General features: G+C 33.3%; 1 protein-coding gene across 3 annotated transcripts in view; it reads left to right on the plus strand.

Moving 5' to 3' along the window:
• Unc-115a (actin binding LIM protein Uncoordinated 115a) overlaps window positions 1–23,190 on the plus strand; it is a 121,029-nt gene that overhangs the window by 22,690 nt on the left and 75,149 nt on the right. Inside the window, exon 1 of one of the 3 annotated variants that reach the window (XM_089709761.1) lies at window positions 6,941–7,456. The exons of 1 other annotated variant lie outside the window; for it this stretch is intronic. In XM_089709761.1, coding sequence (XP_089565887.1) covers window positions 7,252–7,456 — 205 coding nt within the window. In that variant the 5' untranslated portion in view covers window positions 6,941–7,251. Of the gene's footprint in view, window positions 1–6,940; window positions 7,457–23,190 lie in introns of those variants that run through there. One more of the 3 variants, XM_089709762.1, reaches the window with a different exon arrangement.

Raw genomic sequence — 23,190 nt, forward strand, 5'->3', positions numbered from 1 at the left:
GCGATATTTTGTTTCTGCGAAGTATGGAATTATGAATAAAGTACATAATATATGATAGGTCTATACTGTGTTAGAAAAGAGAATTAAATGTAAAGGAAATTGGAATTCTACTTGTTTCATTCTTTTGTAATGTTTTATATTTGAAAAATTAGCAACATTTTAATGGATCCAATTAATTAGTTAATAATTAGTGTAATCACTCTTGATTATCGTTTATTTATTAATGTGCAGTATTGCGATACGAGATAAAAAAGTAAACAGTACCTACTAAATCGTATCTAAGCAAAACTAGATGCATTATTTGGGCATTAGATCTGCCAATAATTAAGTTTGGTATAGCATAAAAATGATTGACAACCATTATTTGATGTATTATTAGTGTTATATATGTATTTAAATTATTATATTAAATACATTTAATATGCTTTTTAGATTTTAATCGAGATATGTACATGTAGGATAGTTAGGAAAGTTCTCGGTAATATCCAAGTTATATGATATTGCCTATGTGTCATACCAGCAAATATAAATACTGTTAAGTTTTGTGTTAGTGTAAAGTTTGAATTTGAAAGTGTCAACACTTATATTATATACTTATAAATTATAATATTATATTTGCCAGTTCACCCACAATTGAATTCAACAAATTCCCACAATTATTTAAATGACGCAACGTTTTAAATATGAAATTTCGCATTTGGTATCAAATGACACAAAGGCTTTATTTCCTGTACATGCTAAACGAAATTTCTTGAGAAAATTGTTACAATACTGATATAATACCATCAAACCATCAAATCAAAACATTTTATCCTTGTTACTTCTGTAAGCTACCACAATCGAGAGTTTCGTACAAGAAATTATTGGGCGTCTCATCAAAATAAAGCTACTCACGGAAAATTAGCTTGATAGTAATCAAGTGCAAAAATGGGCGATGGATCCTGAACATAATATTGATATTTCTACATTTAGAAGAAAGTTTTAGTTAGGTCAACTACATATATGTACCTACATAGAGTATAATTTCAAGAACGGATCATAACGATTTTTACTTTGTTGGATTTGTCTCCGATTCTATTAGAGCAATACCTGTTAAAATATAAATTAAAAAAATGTCTACCTACCCAGATGGAGAAGGGGCAAGTATCTACTAGACCAGAATATATCTATAGACGTATTAATAGGTACGGTTACAAAGGTACCTTCCCAGAGTATGGGACATGACTTTCTATTTCACTATAAGCTATAAATCGGACACATATACAAAGTTCCTGCTAAACCGGGAAGTGTAGCGAGAACTGGTCGCCATAATTCAACTACTTATTTCCTTTTCGGGTTTTCACTTACGTAGTGATTTGATGATTGTAACTTGAATGTGTATTGTGAGTTGAGAAGTGAAGGGATTGGGTTTTGTTTAGGATTTGATCGAAAGTAGTAATTTTTTGCCAAAAATTATCAAAAAAAATATACCTAAACTTTGTACCTACTAACTTATTTCAAAAGTTTCTATTTAAATAAAAACATCTCAAACGCTATCATTTTCATCTGCAAATAACTCTGGTCGATTAAGAAACGTATCGCACATTTAAATAACATCATAAAAACGGTTCATATGTCTTGTATAAAAAACTATAATATACCTTCCTATATTAAATACACATATTGTGAGTCATGCTGAAGAAAAATATGGAAACAAAAAAGCTAAATAAACTTCGTGTTTTCAAGGTGAGTAAAAAAAGATTACGCGAACAAATTTGTTTCTTAAGATAATGTTGACATTGATGTTGAGATCTGCTGGACGCGTTAAGGCTGCAGTCTAGCAAAATTACGTTTTCAACAAGTTATTTGACAATTTTTTCCCGGCTAATGAAATGATAAACTGAAGTTTTTTTTCTTGTTTATCAATTAGTGTTATATACGCAATGCGCGTGAATTTTTTCACATTTATAAAGTTACTTTATGTTACCTTAATCAGGCCTTCAAGATAAGTCTCTTTCCCCCAAAGACATTTCGAGCTAAGTTTGTGCACTCACTACGTTGCAACCGATTACAATTTATACAATCTGATCAGCGCATTATTATCCTTATATAGTCGTTATTAAAAACTGCTGAATACAATTGCCGAAAAACTTATGATTTTCCTAATTAGATCGTTATAAATTCATTAAATTTCCCATTTTTTGCCTTACAAAATCTGTTGATAAATACTGCTAAAAGTTATTTTTTCCATTAATTTATTCGAGTTGGTTGAAGACCAATGAGTATTAATCCTTTAAAAAAATTTTTTTTTGAATTTTGATAATTCTTTAAATATTAAAAAAATATTTAAAATAATTAGGAAAAATCCTAGCGAATTTCTTTAGTCGCGCTCCTTGGGCCGGAGCGTTCTGACGTGTACTCTACGCTCGATTTTCCTTCATACCGAAGTGAAAGTTGCTCTACTTCATTAAATTTAATATTTTTGTTAATTGATTATTTTTATCTTAGTTTTGTGCAAATATTCGTATTTTTAAACATTTGATTTCGATATGGAAAATAAAGGAAAAAAATACGCGTGTAACTACTAGAAAAAAAATTATCTTCGAACATAAAGTTAATGAAACCAAATAGATTGCAAAGGTGATTGGCAACAATTTCTTTATTTTACGGGGTGTCTTAAAACTAAAGTAAGCTCATAAATTTTCTTATAATATATTTTTTTTGAAGTTCCAAAAATGTTTATTTTTCGTTTGAGAAATACGAAATCTAATATTCTAATATATATTATAAAGGCGAAAGTTTGTAAGGATGTATGGATGTATGGATGTTTGTTACTCTTTCACGTAAAAACTACTGAACCGATTACAATGAAATTTTGCACACATATAGAGGGTAACTTGGATTAACACATAGGATAGGTTTTATCCCGGAAATCCCACGGGAACGGGAACTATGCGGGTTTTCCTTTGCAAACGCGGGCGAAGCCGCGGGCGGAAATCTAGTATAATATAAACTTGTATTGAGAACTTGAACTTCCCAAGTTCATCCGGGGAAATCCCCATACGGGGAAAATGATTTGTTTACTCCAAAATTATATGCCGAGGTGTTTTAATTTTTTCTTCTAGTCATTTTCAACGTAGCGGCATGTTGTTTGATTATTAATTTTGTAACTTAAATACAGGATGTTGGTTTTATATTCTGATCTTACAGACGCGCTGACAAATTTAGTCCGCCATTTCTAGTTTAGTCCACCAACTCTAAGTACCTATATTAAAACGAATGTATTATCATCACATCATCAAAACTCAGATGTAATGGAAGATCACAATAACATAGAAAATTCAGTGTGTGTTGAGAACTAAACAAACACAAGTAACAGAGACGCGAAGAATAAAAAAAGAGGACGAAAACGATAATTCGTTGATGCTTTCCCTTTTCGACGTATTGTTAGGGTACATCACCAATCTGCAAAAAACAAAACTGATGATTCCCAATTGCTGATTAAAAATGAAAAACAAATAATCGACAACAGTGGGGAAAATTTGCTGATCACAATGAAACATCCTTCAGTGGTAGCAGATTTACTCATTTAAAATGTATCGGTGAACAGCGTAAAGGAGAGGAGGACAGGAAAACATTATGAATGTGGATGGTAGATTGTATACAGGGTGTAATCGTTAAGTATGTGCAGGCGATTATGACGTTATTATTGCAGGTATCAAAAAACTTAAAACTGATATCGAAATTACTTTACCTAATGAGCAAAATGACAATAATAACTTTTTAAAAGTATAACGAGAAATATCTAAAAAAATTACTTTATACACTCCCATATCAAAAAGGGAAAATGGGACTAGTAGAAGTTAAATGTCTAATTCCGGCAAAAGACATGAATGCGGAAGATGCGGTTAAAAATAAAAAATTAATATTTGAAATACAATGCAAAAAATAACACTTTTGAAATACAAATTTGCTGTTTGGACTGGAGTGAATCATTCGTTAAAAATAGAATATATAAAAAATTATGTAACGTTTAGGTAAAATAAAATGATGGACCATTATCAAGATTTTACATAAATTGCCTACTGTCAGAATTGATTGATTCGAGACTTCAGCATTCGATGCCCATCAAGGACCCATCCTATATCATTCAAGCGATCGAAAAAAAACAAGATAAATCCAGTGCAACCGATAAAGCATCAGAATGCTAGCAAAAGATTTATTAGGTTTATCAATATAAATCTATATATTATACATAATATAATAAATCTGTAGAAGACGCGAAGACCGACATCCGCGCGGACGGAGTCGCGGGCGGAAGCTAGTCAGAAATAAATATCTTTTGTTTTCATTTGCGTATTTTTCTATTTTATAATTTTTTAACACAAACATTACATTTTTTTTATTATATATACAAAATTTGTTTATCCATTTTATTAGTTAAACTGAACAACTTTCACTAAGAAACTTAGGTCGAAAAAAATGTATAGAGTTATGCATTTTGTATGGAAAGCTTATTTTTTTTTATATTTCGTCCAAATTTCTTTGTAAAAGTTGATCAGTTATATAAACATGAAGTTGAAGATATCAATAGAAAGTATTCGCAAATTTTGTGTACTGATAAAAAAAAATCACCCGGTGTAATTTTCACGAAAATTGTTTCAAATTGTCATGTTTGGTACTTATTACGAATATTAAATTATGCATACGAATGATTTAATTTTTAAAAATTAAGTGGAGCAACTTTCCCTTAGTACATTTGTATTATTTACATATAGGATGACAGGATGCATTTGTTTGCACTACTAGACCAAGCCCTTAAGTGCATGAGTTTTTAGTTTATTTAATGTTGATTCATAATATGTAAAACAGTTAAAGAATTAATCTTGTTTAAAAAATATTTCAAAGTTTGTATGCTTGCTATGATGTAAAATAACAAGATTAGTCAAGTGTGCTATATTTTCCCTTTCATTAATTAAAGTACCAACATTGAATTGATAGAGCAATTAAACTTTTATTTTCTGAGTTGTGCGAATACATTTAACATATTGGTCAGCAAATATGTTCCGTATGAAATATTTCGATATACGAAGCCAACAAGACATCCAACAAGTTTTTAATATCTTTATGATACAGACAATCCGTAAAAACAAGCAATCAACAATTCCAAACGTATACAATCAACCTAATATAATACCATCTCGGTATTTAGACAATCCAATCCATCCAATAAAAATCAACCAAACGTCTTCCACTTACAAATAAACATTAAACATCATCTCGGTATTTCCAAAAGCCAATAAGCCTAGACCGAGCAAAGTACACCATGACCGCAATAGAGCGTCGCGCCACGCTCGACTGACCTCTGGGAAACTTTTTTGTGTCGAGACCACGGCGGTGATAAGTGTAAAAACTTGTCACTGTTGTCAGTGAATAGACCTAGTTTGAAGTCAAATGATTGATGGATAGGTGAGTTTGAATGTAATAAGCTCTAGGATCTTGAAAATACAGCACACACAGTAGAATATGTACGTGCAGTATGGTGTAGAATTCATAAAAGATGACATTGGCCATCTACGAATACATAGTTTTGACATGTAAATAGTGATTGATGAGAATGTTGGTGAGTTTGAATGTAATAAAATTTAGGATCCTGAAAACACAACACAAAATAATATGGAGGATCCTAAAAACACGATATCGTCAATGTATATAGAGTATTGACATAAGGATAGATTGGTTGATGCAAATATTGGTGTTTGGATATACTGTATACTAAGATGGAGGATTCTAAAACAATTAATTAACAGTGTTCTATGATACAGGATCCTAAAAAGTTATACTAATTGTTGTATGTAGAGTTAGTTTTGACATAACCATTTGAGTGATTAATTGGAACTTAAGTTGCGGTTTCGTTGTAATAAGATGCAGGATCCTGAAATATGATGCGATGTCAGATAAAAATCTTTATTGACATAATAAATATGCGTGTGATTATAGCTTTAAACTAATTAAAAGAGAAAAATCTTTGTTGAAGATTCAAGATAAAGTAAGTCCTACTTCGGATATTAAATTATATTTACAATGAATAACAATGAAATAAAAAAATAAACAGCATAGCGTGTAGAGCTATTATAAGATCATTTTACTTTAATATGCCGTAATAACAATTGTATTATGTTACTATGAAAGTATCATTTGTGAGACTTCAATCCAAGTTATTATTGTTCAATTAGTGTAAAGTGATTAAGGCCAATGTTTGGAGGTATTTAGTAAAAATATGAAAACAAAAATCAATCAAATCGCTTCATTTAGTTTGAAACGTTTAGCGTTTGAAGCGATACTATTGGTTATTTACAAACACATTCATCGCTACACATCCTCGCACATTATTGGTGGAAAAGCACCCTTATAGAGTCACACAGTCTGCAGAGCCTTAACTCTTTCACAATTTTCACTGTTCACTGTCCAAGTGATTTTTTTGTATGATGAGTCGATAAATCGTCTCGTCTCGAAGGTTTCGCTTCCCAGGCCCTGGTCCTGCGTGTTTTTCGTTCGTTTTGTGTGAAGCCGCCGCTCAACTTTCCAAAACAACTTTTTGTTTCGTTTCAACGTTGCATTACCGGATTGCTTTCGTTACTGAATCGCAAATAAAACTGCAAGTGTGCGTATTATTCGAACCTATAGTTCAAATATTACTTTTGTGTTTTGTTTTTTTTTTCAGTTGAAATAACTTCCTTGTACATTATAATTGACCTTGTGCATTCGCTAATAACTTGCAATCATATCTTGACCTTGACATTGAAAAAAAAATTAAACATGTCGAAAAAACGGCTTAGTCACAGCAATGCGAAAAGCTCGGGATCAATGGCCATAAATCGTCTTCTGATTCCATAAAATGTAGGAAGTGCGGCTTTATTTATAGAAGTTTGACGCTCGCACGCGTCGCTCGCGCAGCGCTTGCGGGACGGCGCAGGGTCGGCGGAGTTCGGCGTTCAGTACTCGCCGAGGCTCCGTCCCAGTCGGTGTTGCGTGACGGCGTACCGGCCTACGTGTGAACCGCACGCTCGAGCGAAGGTGTCAGTGATTACAGCGATATCGTTCCGCCAATCGCGGCCGGCTGCTCCACTTATACGATAAACTATCAGTCCGCCGTTGATTTGCGCCGAATGAGAATTTTTCACGGCGTCCCGATAATATCGAGTGTTTTGACACGGGATTCCGTCTATTATTAAAGTCCTTGCGTGAGTTTTGTTGTGCTCGTGATTCAAGATGAGGCCGAAGGAGGAGGTGGACACGAAGATCCAGACGGGTGCGTTCATCCTATCCGAGAAGATCGACGACACCAAGTCGAAGAAAAGTGAAAAGGAAATGAAAAAGGAGATGAAGAAATTGGAGAAGGAAAAGCAGGAGCGCGAAAAGCGCGAGAAGAAAGCGCGCGAAAAGGAAAAGGAGCGTGAGAAGCAAGCTAAAAAAGGTAGGTTATTTTTTTAAATTACAAAATATGCGCTCTATCGCGTTTGCGGCTATCGTGATGTCATCTTGCTCAATTATAGAGGTTACTAGAGTCGAGCCCGTATGTCGGATACGAGGCAATAAAATTTTGTCACCATTATGACTCGCATAGTTGAAAATTATTATCGACGCTCTTAATGGTTACATCACTGATGGCCTTGACGACGCCTAATTTATCAAATACTTCTCATTAATACTTATTGACTTTGGCCTTATCGACACTTTGTGTAGAGCTGTTTTGCACTGCTGATTATTTTAGTGTGCAAAGAACAAAACGCATGAAATCATTTTCTATATTGGGTGGACGGCATCGCAATTCTGTGTTGCCAAAAAACTGGTTTTACAAACAATTCTTAATGACCGATTCAGTCGTGTTCTCATGGCTCGATTTTAAATTGGGTAGCAACTTGTTTATGTTTGTCGCCTTAAATTCTTACATATTTGTATAGTTTTTTGATATCATACGTGACTCGTCCAACGTTGCAGTCCGCGTGCCGGTCTCTATAGCGTTGTTAAGACTAATTTAAAATTTTTGACAAATGTCAACTGAACAAGCTTTGATGTTGGGACATTTTTGTGCTAGAAGTTTCCGAGAATTCACTCCTCGGTTCTGTCGTTCCAGAAAATAAATCGATTCCTATTATTTGTAAAATGAAGGTGTGTAAAAGTGGAGCGCAACGAACGCGAGAATCATAGCAATATGAAACCTGCTGGTGTTTTAAATTGTGTTGCTTAATTGGATATTTATTTTTGTTGTGTATTTAATTAAAGTTCGTGATTTCATCAGCATTTAAACGTACAATATGTTTATTTTTACAAGTGACTTGATCGGAATGTAGAGTAGGTATTGACATTGAATTCAATTGCTGCTTGTGATATTATTTACTTTCTTCATTTCTTCGATACACAAGTCTGATTGCGCAATTAGGTAACATTGAATAAATCTTAATCTTATCTTATCTTAATCTTAATCTTATCTTATCTTATCTTAATACTATTATAAAGGCGAAAGTTTGTATGGATGTATGGATGTATGGATTTTCACGTAAAAACTACTGAACCGATTACAATGAAATTTAGCACACATATAGAGAGTAACTTGGATTAACACATAGGATAGGTTTTATCCCGGAAATCCCACGGGAACGGGAACTATGCGGGTTTTCCTTTGAAAACGCGGGCCTAGCCGCGGGCGGAAATCTAGTAATAACGATATAAGTACGTCTTCAAATTATGCACATAGAAAATATTGTATTAAAATGCAAATTCAAAGTTAATCTGCTACATTAATGGCAATCGTGTTCCCTCTCAAGGGGATCGTAGCTAAGTTCTAGATTGTTCGTCGGTACACGTATTTCAAAACAAACAACGTTTAATGGCCACATGTTATTTTAAGGATAGAATTTTTTTACAACAAATGATTGCTTTGATTCTATCGAGACAAAATGGTTTCGTGAATTGTGGCCAAAAATAACAGTAGGCCAGTTTCTTGGAGAACTAACAATAAAATTATAACCATTTCCTTGTAGATTTATTTAATAATTCATAAAGTTCGTAGCCTGTGTAGTTTTGGCAGAGCACCGGTTGTTAATTTTCATAGCTTGTAGCCGACTCGGGCGCAGTCAATTGAATTTATAATACAGACTGCCGTACAAACGACGGCTTTTCACAAAGTTATAGACGAATTTTAAAGTGGTAGAGTTGAAGCCAATTTTAGGAGCCATATCGTTGAGTATATAGCCAATAATATTCTATTTTGACGGATATTAGGTACGTATACCTACTGGAGTAATAGCATAGCATATGCTTTATTTTGTTTACATAAATGTGGTATGTACCTCTTTTTACTTTATCGTTGATATTTTTTTTTCTTGACTAAAATATTAATGCTTTTGTTTTTAAAACTTCCTCCGCTTTCATAACCTTTTCATGTATTCGCTATGTGAGCAGACATGGTTTTGACCTCTGCACACGTCCGATCGTTAATCTTCTTGGGCAACCTTTAATTTATCAACATAAGGCCGTGCTACAATAATCCCATTGAAACTTAGTTTCTCTTTCACTGTATTTATGTATGAAGCGCTAGTGTATAGAAACGGCGCGTGACCACACGTTACATCGGAATTATAAACAGACGAACGGGATTGATGCACTGTTTTGCATATTGGAGTCTCTTCAGTCACGCCTCTGGTGCGAATTGAATGTGGAATGATGGAATATGCGCTAGATTGTGTGCTGTTTTTGTTGTGTTGTTCAATGGATAAGGCAGGTTTTCTGGTTTATTGCTTGTAAGGAAACTAATGACTCTTTATTTTAATAGATTTAGAATGTCCTATACTATGCATGTCCGATGAGAGCAAATCCAACAAGTTTCTCTACTACTACTGCTGTTATTACTATACTATAATTAGGGAAAACATTCTTGGTCTACAATAAGAGCCTCTATGTGACTATCCTGTGCCATCTCTTGTCAGTTTCCCTACATTAGCAAAATACAGAACAAATCCTTAAAATTAAATTTCTGTTTAGTGTTTTGAAATATATGCTCAATGCTTTTTCATAACCATTTTCCACGAAGTGTCTGCTATAATTTAAACATTAATCTCTCAGTTACGATAATAGTCTGAATTCCGATTTCTTTCACCTTGCATTGTGATGAGTTTTTCATAGACTTCTCGGTATTACATCCATTGTTTTAATGCGTGTCTATTTATAATCTCTCTCTCATTAGTTCTAGGTTACGTGGCATATCAGTCATAGCCCCTGCATAGATTTATCTTATATTGATAATGAATGTAAACATTGCATATAGTAAACTGGTGTTAGTCATTGTTTGGTTTAATAGTCATTGTTTTTTCGTACTAATTTTTACATATTTTTTTGCGAATATTTTATATCTGTAAATGAACAATAATATAATATTATCACTATATAGTGCTCTATTATTCGTTGTATTAATTGCATATTTTTTTCCAGTATTGTTTTTATAAAAATGCAAATTCACGAAACAAGAGATTATCAAGGAAATAGCTGCGTCACGGTTCTTCGCTGATTATAATCATTTAATATTTTTTGTTTACCTATATTCTATTGACGAATTGCATTGCGATAAAAACAGACGGTTTAGGTCAACCGGTTTGGTATCTTGCGAAGGTCGGATAAATTAATTACGCCGAAGCAATAAAGCGTACGAACTTGTTATTAACCAATTTATGATAGTTATGTAAATTTCGCGTGAATGTTTCCTGTTTTTGATTGTGTCATTAAAAGTGAAATTGGTGTTTGGACGATTTGGTTGTTGAGGATTCGAATTATAATGATGTTTTGCTTATTCTGAAAGGATATTATTCAAGGACATATAATGGTATTTTAGGTTAAGTATATACACTATGGGTAATTCTGTAAGTTGGTTAGGAAAATTTTCTATTTTTCCAGATATGAACGAATGAGACTACCTACACTATAAAAATCCGCGAACATTATTTCACATTACCCCTAAATTTTAAATTGTCTTTCCGACACCATTTTATTTGTTCAAGTAGTCAATAAAAGAAACCGCAAAAAAAATACATTTGAATAATGATGGGTATAGTCCATACTTAGTTTCAATTTGTGCGCTTAATTAGCAGTTACAAAGATAACAAAGGATGGGTATTAAGCAGATTGCGATAAGGCCTCTTTGTTCACAGATTACATAAGCATACATAATATTATATAGACTTGCGAGTATTCGTGCCAATAGCTTCGAGATATTAACATGCTGTTCGTTAATGTCTGCTCTATATTCAACTACATATATTCATTTTTTGTTAGTCTATCGTCGTTTCTGGTTAGTGAAAATAGTCAGTAAATAAGGCTATTTTCCTGTTAGGTATTTTTAGTTTTCAAGTTAGAAATGGTAGTGTGTAATACAATATAAATATGCGTGAAATTTCGTTTTTCAAGGTAGGGTGCTTCATGCTTGTGTGAAATTTGCACGAATGCCTGATTCGTTTTGCTATTAATAAACGTGAACGAACTTTCTGGATCATCTACAATTATCTGTCAACTTATTATGCATGGAATAATTCTCTAAGGGCCGATTTTTCAATGCTTGGATAAAACTTATTCGTCGAATAATGTATAAAACTACCATTTTAAAAACGTATTCCAATTGCCCGTATTTGACAGTTTACGTGACATTTTAATGTTATCGTGTAATACTTTATTGGACGGATAAGTTCTATCCAAGCATTGAAAAATCGGCCCTAAGTTATCAGAATACAATTTATACTAACCAAAACGTCTTCGGAAAAGAAGAGTAGAAACGAATAACAGCAATTAAATCTATTGTGTAGGCTAGGTAATTAACCTCAAAACTAACGAAACACTGTAACTTTCGAAGGGACCAGTCAACGCAAATTGTCGACAATACACTAAAATTAAGAGTGATATGGTAACACACCAAGCGTATTACAACGAGAGGAACACACGATATTATTATGTCACACAATAACATCGCGTGAGCGCCGCACCCGAAAAGCGAATGTATGAGTCACGAGAGGAAAGTATAGGATCATCTCTCGCCAAGATTTCAATGTTTCGATTCCGTCACGGTTGGATTTAGAATGCTTTTTCGTTTCCAATTGTATGTAATTGATCATTCTGTTTCTATGGCCTGTGAAATTTTAGATGATGTTTTTACGAATAAACATCTAGACGTCGTGTAATAGATAGTAGATCAAAATGCTTTGTGACTCTTGCTTACATTATACTGATAAATTTGATATGGTCTATCTATCAACTTGCGTATTCACAATCGTCAATGATTCATTCGTTACGGTTATAATCATCGCATCACACTTATGCCATATAAAGATTTAATAATTAACAATGTTATATCCATTGGTCAATGTCAAAGGGATCAGCTTGTACACATTTACCGCCTTGAATCTTTATTTTAATAACTTGTTCGTCTTACTCATCTTTATTTAAAAGTATTCTTAAAGTCATTCCAACATCATAGCTATATATTCCTATCAATTTATTAGCTTTTTATATCAATTTCAAAGATCATCGTCCACTAGATATAGTATTCTCTCGATGAGGGTATTTCTCGTCTCAATTGAATTCGTGACTAGATCCGGCCGCGGCGTCAATAACTGTAAGTTTTTTGTCCCCAGTACAGTTACCGTGATGGACAGTCTTTAGCACTTGTATATCTATTACCTACGTGTTGTCGTTAATCATCCAGTGACCACTAGCAATTAAAACGTTTTTGTACTGTTACTTCTTTGAGTGATAAAGGTTTAACGTCAGGTGTTTGTGTTATAGTTTTATGGATCTATCGGCTATACTCTGTAAGAACGTGTGTTCTATCTTTGTTATCATGTGAATAGCGATTTTATGTGATCTCCTCTTATGACTTTTTTAACGTTTTGTATACGAAGAAATATTAGAAAGAAAAACTGTGTTTTGAATTACTGAATTAACGTATGACGCGTGCTATATTAGTTATTACTAGTTCATGTAGATTTATCAAATTTTGTACATCTATCAAAATCGCTATCTCAAAGCTTTTATCTGACTCAGATGGATGTAACAAATTTTGGATCCACGTGTATTCAAGTTGAAGCATAATTTAGGCGCCGGCGGAAGCACTAATTAGCGGCGTCTGCGCACCGAAATAGAAAGGATTGTGTGGTATTCCGACTTGTTTATTTTTCCCCGGTTTTATAAATGTGAATTTATGGATGTTCTGCAACTTTATGGGGTCAATGGAACGGTTCTGTGTTAAGTTCAATACTCGTATAGGATTTAAGTTTATTATGGCACATGTTGAGAAAAGCTGTTAGAATTGTTTGATTTTCTTTGGTGTGAAATGAGATTATCTATGTGTATGATAAATGCCTCTGAACTATGAATATGTGTACATGGATCAACCCCTGTCAGTTTCCTTTTGACATCGATCTTTATTTAGAATGATAAAGGGTCACTAAAACTAAGGATTAAAGCAGTGGCAAAATATGTCCATAAAATTCTTAATACATATTTTCCTTTATCTCTTTGCCGCTGGACTATATTTTTCAGGCGAATATGAGTTCTCAGATCTACGATTCTAGGAATGATAAGGAACAGCGCGTTTTGTTTAGCAGTGTCGCATATTATAGAATAAAATAAATTAACTGCTGCCTCATAACATTCGTTAAAATGTAAATAATAACTTTTTTTTAATAGCGTTATAGCCGATTAACATTGACATAATTTTGAAGGTTAACGGAACTGTTTATTATTTTAACGATACGTTTCACTTTCATATAAAGTTGATTTATTTGATGGTCTGTTAGCGTTTTATTCGTTGAGCTTTGCCTATCATGTTCTTTTAATAGGGCGTTATTTTTGTATGTTATTATGGTTGAGAGGGTATGGACGTTGTAATTATAGATTGGGGGTTCATCCGTCTATATTTAGGTTGGATATCCTGCTTCCTTGGTAATGACCGAGTGGTCGCCAACTGTGTAAGCTTGCATCGAAGTTTTGTCAACGTTTATTGGATTGACGAATGATTTAGTGGAGTGAATAAAAAGTGAGTTCTATTGAGGATATGATGTTAATAATGTGTAGTAGATTAAGAAATACTTAACATTCAACTAAACAATACCTAGAGAAGGGTATTGTTGTCTATTTCTTCTGTTTTATTTGTTTAGGATTAATGTACTGCACATAAACTAAAGATAACTCTACTTTAATACCTGTAACATGTACATATAAGTTTTCTGCATGACACACATTCTATACATGTGTATTTACTGGAATGTGTGTGATAATATTGATAAAGTATCGACATTGAGTTGTCATTAATTGATTGCGACATAGTTAAGAAATATCACCTCTCTTTCTTCACAATACAAACAGGTGAGACGTCCAATTGTAATATAATGCTTAAATATTTACTATGTTAATGATCGAGGTGGTAAACGAATATTGTCCTAATAACAATGGTATAGAATGAATTTTTGATTGTAGCTTCGTTGTGTTGCAAAATACACCTGTTTGATCGAATTAAGTAATATGAAACACGAAAATGAAAGTAAAGTGTATTCTTGATATCACGTATTTTATAAAGCTAAAGAGTAAAGACGTAATTACACTGGGAAATAGTGGAGCAAGCATTAAAAAAAATCAAACAAAAATAATTATATGTATTTGTTTACTGTGGAACAAACTAGAAGTTTAAACTTCTTATGTCATAACAAGACCTGATTATAAATTAAATATGCATAATAATATATGCCATTAAAAGGCTTCAACAAACAAGAGAACCTACACATAATAAAAACATTCGCATAAAATGTTTTTTACTTACAATAATTATAAATAAAACTGGTTTCCATTTAATCAAAAAGTGACCATCTCCATCGGTCACCTTGAATGTATAATGTCCACATTTATATTATCAATGACATCAGCGTAATATAATTTTAGTCATAAATGTGTAAAAATAACTGTAGGTTTTATCTAGATTATTTGGTTAGTCTATAAAAGAACCGGTTTTGCATTGTGACTTGTGACTCAGAATGAGCTTCACAAATTTTTAAAACTGGTTTCTTAATTTTTAGGTTTAATCTTGGATGATAACGATCTCAGTTGCGGGAACTGTTTTTTAGAAATGTCCTCTAATCGGAATTATACACACAGAAACAGACATAAATAAGTACCTACTGGTTATACTATTAAAAACTTATCTAAGAATTACAACTTCATCTTGAAGTTGTAAAAAACCTTCTTTTAATACAGAATGAAGCCAAGGTCGATATAAACATGTTTAACTTTTACTATATGTGATTATCGTAAGTATCTCTTATGATATTATCAATTCTAATAGACTCTCCATTTGTTAATTTCTTTGTGCAAACTCACAGTATGATTTACATATTCCATAATACCTGTATTCATTATCAACCCTATTCACCAGTATTAGATCTTAAATTTGAATGACAAAATTTAATTAATTAAATTCAAGTGCTGCTCATTTCATAATAATTAATGAGTATCTAATCAATTCGCTTGTTATTACAATGATTAATGTTACATCATCAGAGATAGCATAAGCAGTACATATAATTTATTCTAACAAAACATTATATTCACCAAATTATTATTAGCATCTATAAGATTTTGTTCTGGAAATGTGATCTTTGTATTAACATAGGTGAAGTCTCGATGCATTTATTGTTGAGGTAAAAATCTACATTCGTAAATATTAATTGTTTGACTAGATTTAAGATTATGGACTTTCTGGTATAGAAAATTTGAAGACACTATTGTGTGTATTGGTATCAGGACATTATACATAAACATTTGCGACACATAGATATTAGACTTAAAACATATACTTAATTCTTTTTGAATTTTCGAATTCTATGACAAAAATGCTATGAAATAATATCTATCTACTTTGTAGTTGATTACAACATGCGAAATTTAAGCCAATAAGCTTTAAGTATATATACTTTATAGTCTTATATAATTTGCATCATATTACTAATTAGTGCCACTCCAAAATATTCCAAGAATTCCTTACTCGTTTTATATTTCGGAAAAGATGTTAAGCGCTTGTGAAATTTGGTATACATTCGCTTTTACAGGCGATAAATCAATCTTCGTGTTCTCCGTGGAAAATTAGTTTTCTCAGCCAAAATCAGCAGCTCCCGTTTCAATTTATTGCAGTGACTGGACATTTACTATGTTTATAAGATATCTGTATTGATATTTTTTATTTTGTTCAAAATGAACAGGTTCAAAAGAAAGACATGGAAGGACAATATGCAAATGTATTTGATTTTTAGGGTTCCGTAGCCAAAATGGCAAAAACGGAACCCTTATAGTTTCGTCATGTCCGTCTGTCCGTCTGTCCGTCTGTCCGTCTGTCACAGCCGATTTACTCGGAAACTATAAGTACTACAGTGATGAAATTTGATGGGAATATGTGTTGTATGAACCGCTACAAAAATATGACACTAAATAGTAAAAAAAAGAATTGGGGGTGGGGCCCCCCATACATGTAACTGAGGGATGAAATTTTTTTTTTCGATGTACATACCCGTGTGGGGTATCAATGGAAAGGTCTTTTAAAATGATATAAAGTTTTCTAAAAAACATTTTTCTTAAAGTGAACGGTTTTTGAGATATCAGCTCTCAAAGTCGTAAAAAGTATGTCCCCCCCCCTCTATTTTTATAACTACGGGGTATAAAATTCTAAAAAAAATAGAGGTGATGCATGCTAATTAACTCTTTCAACGATTTTTGGTTTGATCAAAGTATCTCTTATAGTTTTTGAGATAGGTTGATTTAACTGTAATTTATTATATTTGCTGCTACGGAACCCTTTGTGCGCGAGCCCGACTCGCACTTGGCCGGTTTTTAAATAGAGCAATGGATTATGTAACTCTTTAATCATTGAGATTAAAAGGCCTCATCGAATGATCTTGCGCAGCTTCTTTTCGTTTAACTTGTGAAATTAATCTTCTTCTGTCCTAAGTCCTGTCAAAAGGTCTAAAAGAAGTCCATGTCTTAAAGCTCTCACAGTAGGTGCAATCATTACGTAACAAAAATTTACTCCGAAATACATAAGAATTAACGTTCGCAAAAGTACCAAAAGTACAATTGTTCATGTTTATTTTTAACGAAACTTGCAAGGATGGTTACTTGCACACGATGGCGTCATTTTACCTTCGTACACGTCTTGGCCACTTGGTTTTGTTTTACGGTGCATTTACATCAGCTAGAGCTAGAGTAAGACCATTATTTCGTGATCTTTTAGTGTAAACGATTGTACGTACGTACGATGTACGTTGTTTAGAATCTTTTCGACCGCACTTAGATCAACGAAAGAAAGCTCTACGCCTGTTTACATTAAAATAATTCGTCAGAGTGGGTGAAGAATGAACATTCGCTCGTTTGATGAAAATGCACCGTTATGCGAGTAATGTTTTTGCTTTTAAATGTTTTACATATCCGTAAGGTCAAAGGGGAGAGGTTAAGGCTCCGTAGTTTGTTAAAGGCAGAGGTAGATGTAAAAAGTTAAAGAAATAGTTTTGGGTGGAAAAATATTAGAATGTTCAATGCCATTTCAATACTGAAACGTACCACAAAGTATATGATAATTTAAGTAAGGTAATAAATGTACAAATTACATATGAACTAATTTCTAGGTAAATTTCGACTTGGGTCGTGATAAGGCCTAACTTTTAGTTACCTTTCATGTCATTCCGAATACTAAACGTAAATTTTGTAGTGAAACTTCTAATTAGATAGTCGAGTAGGTATTTCAAATGTCGTTCACACTTGGCGTTAGCACTTTTTATGCAAATTTCGCCACAAAATGTATTATGGCTGTTGTTAACTGCGATAGTTGATGTGATAAGCTTTGAACAAAGACTGTCTTGATGGCGTGGTTCTTGTATTTTATGAATGTTTAAGTACGGGTGTAGTACTTAATTTTAATACGTTTGTCGTTTTCTTTATCTTTGGTATATATGCACTATAGGTACTATTTTACTATTTATGAAATAAATTATTGGAAATTCAAAGTAATGTGTGAATAATGGACACCTTGACTTTTTTATAATACAAAGATTGTGTATAAGTATAACTTGAAAGGAGGCTAAAATAGTAATTTCACTGTAGCATTTAAGTTTTGTTTATAAGAAACATTGTATAGAAGGATTATTTGTGTCAAGTGCAACAGATAATAAAGTTGTTATTTATGTCTAAAACACTCGTATTTATCAGTTCGGTTGGTTAATATTATTGATTTGTATATGCTTCGTTTGTTTATAAATATCGGTAATATTGTGCAGTCGTAAATATCTCGCTGGTTACGTAATGTTAGCTGGTCTGTTTTAAAGTGTTTATGTGTTTATTTTGTGTGATAATGCTTAGTGATTTTTTTTTTATTTATTTTGGTAATTAACTGTTTCGGAAATATCAATAGGGATGCCACTGAGGAATTGAAGGGAACAACAAAATTGATACCTATGTTAGTTAAAGAAACGATGAAATACTTAAATAGTTCTTGAATATTGAACATCCTGTAAGATCTATACCTAAGGTACTACGAAAAAAAACTACAAATGAATAAAAACAATTATATTTCAAAAATCCTATTATATGAAGGATAGAATATCCAAGTTGAACATATTTTTTCATACATTGCTATAACGAGTCAGCGAGTGTGCGTTCGCTTTGCCCTAATGAGGATGCTGCTGGCGAATCATTTGGCGGAAGCTTCAGCTCCTCTTCAAAGATATTGCTCTAGTGTTTTGTTTGGAATGTATCTGTGATAGTGATTAAGGCGTGTTTGAAGCCCTGGGAAATGGGATAGAGGTTATTATTATAGATAGTCTTCTGTTCTACTAATTTTTCTTGGTCCATATCACACTTTTCACAGGTCACAATTTGCGCCCTTCCTTTTGCTACTTGATGTTTTGAATAGGTGGTTTAATACATAGTGTATTAAATTAAAATAAAATAGTGTAAACAAACATCTTTGCATTTACATATATTCAACTGGTTAATCAGCTGGACTTTAGTAGGAGATGAAGTCATCAGCTTCACAATACCTAGATTACATTAATCCTATTTTAATCACTTCCGCTCGAGCAAATGGTTTTAAGTTTCAACATGCGAAATATTTAGCCTTGTATAATTCGCGATCGTGGTATGCAATTACCACTCTCAATTTGGCAATTTGTTACCTGCGACCTTGGTCAAATGAGCGGCGTCCGCGACCTTGCCAATCGTCTAGTGGAGGAAGAATCGCTCCCTAGTCGCTTTTACGGTTGACAGATGTTGTACTGGCATTAATTTCCCGTTGTCTAACGTGGAAATGTGGCTAGGATGGAGTATGATTGAGAAATAGGCGACGCATTTATGGTATTATGACTATTGAATACAGGAGACATTAAAAGAAATTACGTTCTAAGAGCCCATAGAAGGTGTATTTGAGATAAAGATATGTCCTGTCAAATATTTTATTTTGAAATTAAATGCTAACAAAGTAAAACAGATAGAGACTTTAACTATGAACATAATCATTTTTGATTTATATATAGTTTGGCATTAATTAACCGTATCTCAAAGACATCAGCGGCGTTCCGCTCTTTTTATTCTCCATCGCACAGTCTGGTGCCAGCGGAATGTGCGAATGTTTATATTTACTCCAGCCCCTGGAATGTCTGCCGCGCGTCCATCGTCGCCGTGTCTGGACCGACTCCTCGCCCTAAGGCCTATAATCTCCTGACGCGCTTCATAACGAAATCGTTCCATTTTCAACCATCTCGCTCTGACATTACAGGATCAGTTTCTCCATCCCTATCTGCGTCTAGCACATCGTACCGATTTACTGAAAAGTGTCACAGCATTTACACCTTTAAGAATCCCGTCACAAATAAGTTTGTCATTCACGCCACTAATTTGTGAAATTGATAAATGCGAATGACTTGCTAATTTATACTTGGCTCCCAGTTTCGTAGAAAAGGAATAGCAGAGGACCTAAATATGCGCCTTGTTAATAAGGAAGCGTTTGCGATTCGGTTGTGCGTGGGTTGGATTCATTCATAGTTCCAAATATAAACGATTTTGTTTATAACTGTAAATTGTAAATGTAACAGCTCGGACGGACGCATTTACTAACAGAAGTCATAGCTTATAAGTGCTTTGGTTAAAATTGAAACTATGCTGTTATTGTTTGAAAACGTTACTTAAAATAATACGTTTTCTCAGGGTTTACGACCTGGCACACAGTATTAAAATCAATAATATGAAGATCATTTAGTCTTAGGTATTCTAAAATATTTAAAGATTAGATAGGTACCTATACTATGAAATAACAAGAAGCAGCATTACAATAAGCGCAAGAAAATTAACTAAATCCATCATAAAATAACAAAGAAATCGTAAGGACTCATTAATAATTTTCAATCATCTTAACAAGAACCACAATACAAACAAAACAATACCCCAAAATGGAGAGCTCAAAATGATCAAGCAGAACGGATCGGCCGAAGTACCTAAGGACTCGAAATGGGGCACGTGTCGTAATTAGTGACGTAAGCGGAGCGTGTAACTATAATTTCCGGGCCGAGGAGCACCTTTGATCCTCTCACAGATTTTATCATACTACAGACATTGTGTAAGGTTTAAGAAATTTTGGATAAACCTGCGAGGTGGTCTATCACACAATATGTAGATAGACCACCACGTTACAGTTTTTCTGGTGGATACTGATGTTTTGATTTGACTTTAGCTAGAATTTTCAATTCAATAGAGTTGATCAATGTAAACGTACGCAAAAATGACATTTGAATAAGCGAAACTACAACAAAATTCCACTTAACTAAATAATTCAGGCACGCGTTTTAATCGCATTCCATTCAAATATGTTAATTTATGCGAGCTTTATCATTCTCAATTAGTTTCGATTAATTTGTCATTTTAAATTTTAATATTCCACGTAACGTCAAGCCAGCCTCCGTACAGCAGCCGAGTTTAAAGCAGTATTACTTCCAGAATGAAAAATGACAGCGCTATATGGGTGGTTTAGCGCCATCACTTTCTCACACTGGAAGTAATACTGCTATAAGACATGGTAATGCCCCTGGTCGTCAAGCCGGTCCGCTACACCCAGTCTAATGCGTCATCCGGGTCAATTTGCCTTATGTAACCGGCCCAACTGTTTACATCGTATTACGGCAGTATCGTTTAACGTAGTCGCTTTTAACATCTGTGCCTGTTTTTATTGCTTGTAAAAAAACCTGGTGACCGACTTGCGATGTACTGGTTGATGATGCTGTAATAAGGATTAACACTTGCTTAACTATTTCAATAGTTATAGTTTGCTCATAGTTCATACATAAAGAATCAGACTATCAAATTAATGCAGACTAATTAGAATACGTCTTGCTTACATCTTGTTTTCTTTGGCATTGGTATTGTAAGCTTTATGATATTTTTTTGTTTGATTTGATTAAAGTAATGGTATATGCTGCGAAGCATCCGGCTATTGCACGATAAGTGCGTATTTGAGAAGTCACAGAATGGCCGATTTCACAACGCCCAAGTTCAGATAATGTCATCACATCGTGTTATGTCACAACAGGTCACAAGTCACAACCAATGAAAGAGATAGCATAAATATTGTCCAAGGAAAATTGAAAATATGTGTGTGTATGTATTATTTTACAAGTGCAATGTATGATACATAAAGACATTTTAAGTTTGAAAAATCAGATGTTTTGCGCGAAGTGACAGTAGTACCCACCTCAACGCTTCGCTTATGAGGCGTGCAATAGTAAAAGCGACTACAAATTATAATAATAACAACGAATATCATATTGGCACACAACAATGTAACAATTGGACGAATAACTTTCTAGTTAAAGTGAAAGTTGTAAAGGGCCAAGTGAATCCCCTTTCTACAATATGGAATGCATTGGAATAAATCGATTGGAAATAGATTTCAGACAATATGGTAGCCGTATCCGCGGAATAAACGTCGTAAATTGTAAATACCGGTATAAAGATTTAACGATCTGTGTCCTATTTAGTAAGCACGAGTTTGTAGGATACAACCAACGATATAACTGATGGTACTGGTTTGAGGATTAATTGAAAATGTTTGATTTCAACCTGTATTGCTATAGTCTTAAGATCCGAATTAAGATCGACCTTCACCCATCCGATAACTAGATGAGACGTATTTTTATCAAATATAAGTTATGAACAAATATGCCTATGATAACATGCCTATCAAAAAGTGCTCTATCGTGTTCTTTTAGATATGTTGCTTTGTTTTATCTAGTTGTAGCAGTGAGTCAAATAGTGTTTGGTTTCTGGAAAAGATGATTAGGTACAGACTACAGATCGAATTTACTTCGTATTAGTTTTATTGTTTATTAACTGTTTTTCATCAGTTAAATGTTCCTTAAAGATACAATCATGCATTTATAAGGTATCATGCGGTAATAAGTTACAGGGTCAAGACTTAAACCTTGTAGATTTATTTAAAGTTTAGCCATGAAGTGACTTTATAACTAGATAAATGAGACGATGAAGACATTTTGTATTTAATCTGTTTTAAAGGAAATAATGGAAATTTAATGAGATCATTTTCTTTGTCTATAGAATTTATAATTTATAGAATCTAGAATTTATAATATCCGTAGGTAGTATAAGATTTATTTGCAATTACCAAGCAATATAGGCTATTTTTTTGTTATCCCTGATCAACACGGACGATCCTGTGACAAGCGGCTAGTTAGTTATAAATTCATTTTTTTGTGGTGTTTCTCAATGTTAGCCAGAAGGGCTTCTACATTTTAACGCTGAAAAATTCATTTGTACAATCTTTTTTGTACTAACGATAGAGGAAATTATTACATAGTGTTATAATGCTTAATATTTTAGTTCGTGGTTTCGTGGTTTTGGTAACGGAGCAGTTACGTAACAATTTGTATCGAATGTATTAGAATGGATTATTACCTCACACCGAGTTTATTGGTCGAAATTTAGGGTAAATTCATTTCGTAATCATTAATTACTTATTGATTTTATTTTATGATAATGTTTATTTCTATATGAAAACTGGGGATACTTAAGTCACAGATATTAAATAGACATTTGGATTATGGCCTGTACCCTCATAGGAGGCCCGTG

The sequence above is a fragment of the Colias philodice genome, chromosome 23 (genome assembly GCF_061535455.1).
Source record: "Colias philodice isolate Cphi_HAF_F1 chromosome 23, ilColPhil1 Martin Lab GWU primary, whole genome shotgun sequence".
NCBI classification, from domain to species: domain Eukaryota; kingdom Metazoa; phylum Arthropoda; class Insecta; order Lepidoptera; family Pieridae; genus Colias; species Colias philodice.